The sequence below is a fragment of the Buceros rhinoceros genome, unplaced genomic scaffold, assembly GCF_000710305.1.
Source record: "Buceros rhinoceros silvestris isolate BGI_N320 unplaced genomic scaffold, ASM71030v1 scaffold23489, whole genome shotgun sequence".
NCBI lineage: Eukaryota > Metazoa > Chordata > Aves > Bucerotiformes > Bucerotidae > Buceros > Buceros rhinoceros.
Genome location: NW_010432416.1, coordinates 13,588 through 16,296, shown reverse-complemented (window position 1 = coordinate 16,296; position 2,709 = coordinate 13,588). Strand labels below are relative to the sequence as shown.

At 42.9% G+C, this 2,709-nt stretch overlaps 1 protein-coding gene across 1 annotated transcript in view; it reads left to right on the top strand.

The window, feature by feature from the left end:
- Window positions 1-1,608: 1,608 nt before the first annotated feature.
- The window catches only part of LARP6 (La ribonucleoprotein domain family, member 6), a gene marked incomplete at its 5' end in the record, with an annotated part of 2,500 nt that continues 1,399 nt past the window's right edge, over window positions 1,609-2,709 (top strand). The window contains one exon of the mRNA XM_010143778.1: window positions 1,609-1,801. Within this exon, the coding sequence (XP_010142080.1) occupies window positions 1,609-1,801 (193 nt within the window). The remainder of the gene's footprint in view (window positions 1,802-2,709) is intronic.

The following is a 2,709-nucleotide window of genomic DNA, read 5'->3' as shown; positions in this document are numbered from 1 at the left end:
TTGTCATTCCTCTGAACTGTACTCCATGAAGTGGCGAGGGACATTTTAACGAGGAGACTTGTAGGATCGTGTGAGTCCCCGTGTGTATCTGATATGTTCCCCTGTCATTGGAAAAACCATGAGTAAATAAATCCTTGGCTTCAAAAAGCCCAGTCCCTGTATCGTGGCACACCTGGAAGCGTGTTCCGCATGCGGAGCCTGTTGACCTGAATGGTATCTTCAGGCGTACAGCAAGAACCTGCCTAGGCAGCGCTTCTGCCTGCACCCAGGCACAGGCACACGTCCACCAACATTCAGGTCTCAGTCTCCAGTTCACCTCTAGGACAAAACTGCCACGAGGCAAGGCGAGTCAGCAGCCTGCATCCTCCCGGCCACAGCCTGCATCCTCCTGGCCAGATTGCCCTCAGAGGGCTCCCGGTGGTGCCTGCACCGTTGTTTAATGATTTCACAAAGCTCTGCCAAACCATTTCAGACAACTCTGGGAAAATGCATGGCTCCTCCTTTTTTGTTGCTGAGGTACATGGGAGACCAAAGTAATACATGATTTATAGAGTCTAGGGAGCTTAGTGGATGATTTATGATTTTTCTTTAACAGAAACTTACACGATGGTCCCACAGCAAAACTAGACAGCTTTTTTAAAATGACCCTGGCTTAAGGTAGACTCCTGCATTACAGTTCCTACAGCAACATCTGCGGCTGTATCTGCGGGTGAACTATGTGCCTCGATGCTACATGAACAATTTAAATGGTTTGTATTTTAGCAGCAAACATGTTGCTGTAATTGTATGTGGCAAGAAGTTTAGCTCAAATCCATGGCTGCAATATCTCTTTGTGGGGATAGAATGCTGAGTAGTGCTCCACTTTACACAGACCACTAGACAACATGATGGGAGGGGCAGAGAGGACACGAGAATGACTTCTTAGCCACCTGCGTATGTGTGAATATACAGCTGTTCCTGAGGTACATGAGCTGCTGCTGCACAAAGTCCTTAATCTGAAATGTACATACAGTTTAAGCCCTTGGTAAACTGCTAGTTAAGTTACTCTGTCAGTCTGGAAGTGACCTGTAGAAAGTGCAGTAGTCCTGTCAGGTCTTTTTACTCCTTGGTTACTGGCTCCTGCATTCATGCAGTAATGAGGCTTGAGAAATGATTGCATCAAGTTGGAATATTCATTCACTGGTACATGGCGTCATACGTCACATGTCACACATCAACATCAAGCCTGGTTTTAACACCTTCATAGTGAAAACACTCCCTGCAGGAACTTTGTATAGCACCAAGTGTCTGTGCACCTGCGTTTCATGTCTTGGTATAGGATTTAAGTTGGCAGAGTGCTTTCAAGATGCTAGTGTGCACGTCACATTGTTCTACCCTGAGATCAGCTTTTGGGATGAGCTCAGGAACTGACTCCTCATGCTGACTGGAAGGCTTCATCCTCCGAGCTGGCCTCCTGCCTCGGGTGGATAGGGGTGAGAGTGGTTCAGGGCCTGCCTTTACAGTAAGTTGGAATCAGCGTAACGGTCATACTTGTCATTTTGAAAGCCTGTTTGAATCCACTAATTTGAGGTGAAGATCTGTTAATAAAATTATTTAAATGTTTTCCAGTGGTGGAGAAAATGATGATGACTCTGACCAGAACTGGAAACCACCAGAGAATGACCTGATCCAGAAGTTAATAGCACAGATTGAATATTACTTCTCAGATGAGAACCTCGAGAAAGATGCCTTCCTTCTAAAGCATGTGAGAAGAAATAAGATGGGCTATGTCAGTGTTAAGCTCCTCACCTCTTTTAAGAAGGTAAGCTAATTTTTAAGACTTGAAGTGCCTCAGGTAAGCCTGATGAATCTAAAAACATTAGAAGACATGAGATGAAAGTAACTTACTTAATAGAGGCATTTTTACAGTCTTCCGCTTTATCTGCCTCTCTCGGGGGTTGGTTCAGTTTGATGTGGTGGTTAGAGGCTTGTTCTCATCCAGAACTTTAACTGCTGAACTTGGTCATGATTGGCTAGGGAAATCATTGGCTTTTAAGCAACTAAGTTTTTAAGTTTTCATTCTGGGAGAGAGTAGGACATAGTAAATGGGACAGTGGGAAAACTCATTTCTAGATCAGCTGCTCCTGAGCAGCTAAGCAATAACAGTAAAGTTACTTTGCTGTGTCTGAGAAAGGAATGGTGAATCTGACCTTTGCAAATGTACGGAGATGCAAAAATTAAGAGTAGTAGAAAGTACAGCTAGTAACTGAGGTCACGTAAAGGTGAGGTGGGTTTTATTCTTTTGTTTCCTTTTTGTTTTTACATTAGGAACTCCTGTGTAAATATTTCTAAATATTCTAAATGATGTCTAAAGTTACATTAGAAACACTTCTGCAGTTTTGCAGAGCTGTTCAATCTAGAAGTTAAGGCACTTCCAGTTTCTTCAGACCACTTCAAACAGATTATACCCGTAACAGGTAAACTCTTAAAAACCGTCCTTGGAAATGGAGAAGTTTGGGCTTATTCTAAACACATTTTTGAGGGAGGAAAAGTCAGTTCAATAAAATGAAGTCCTAAAGTTGGCAAAACCACTTTGTTTGGCAAATTTAACAAAAAACAACCCCACAGAACATGCATTTTGGTTATGGTTCAGACCTAGATATGGAAGGGCCGAACATCACTTGAGCAGGCTTTAAGATAAAGTAATGATTTTCAGTTTGAGATTTAGTG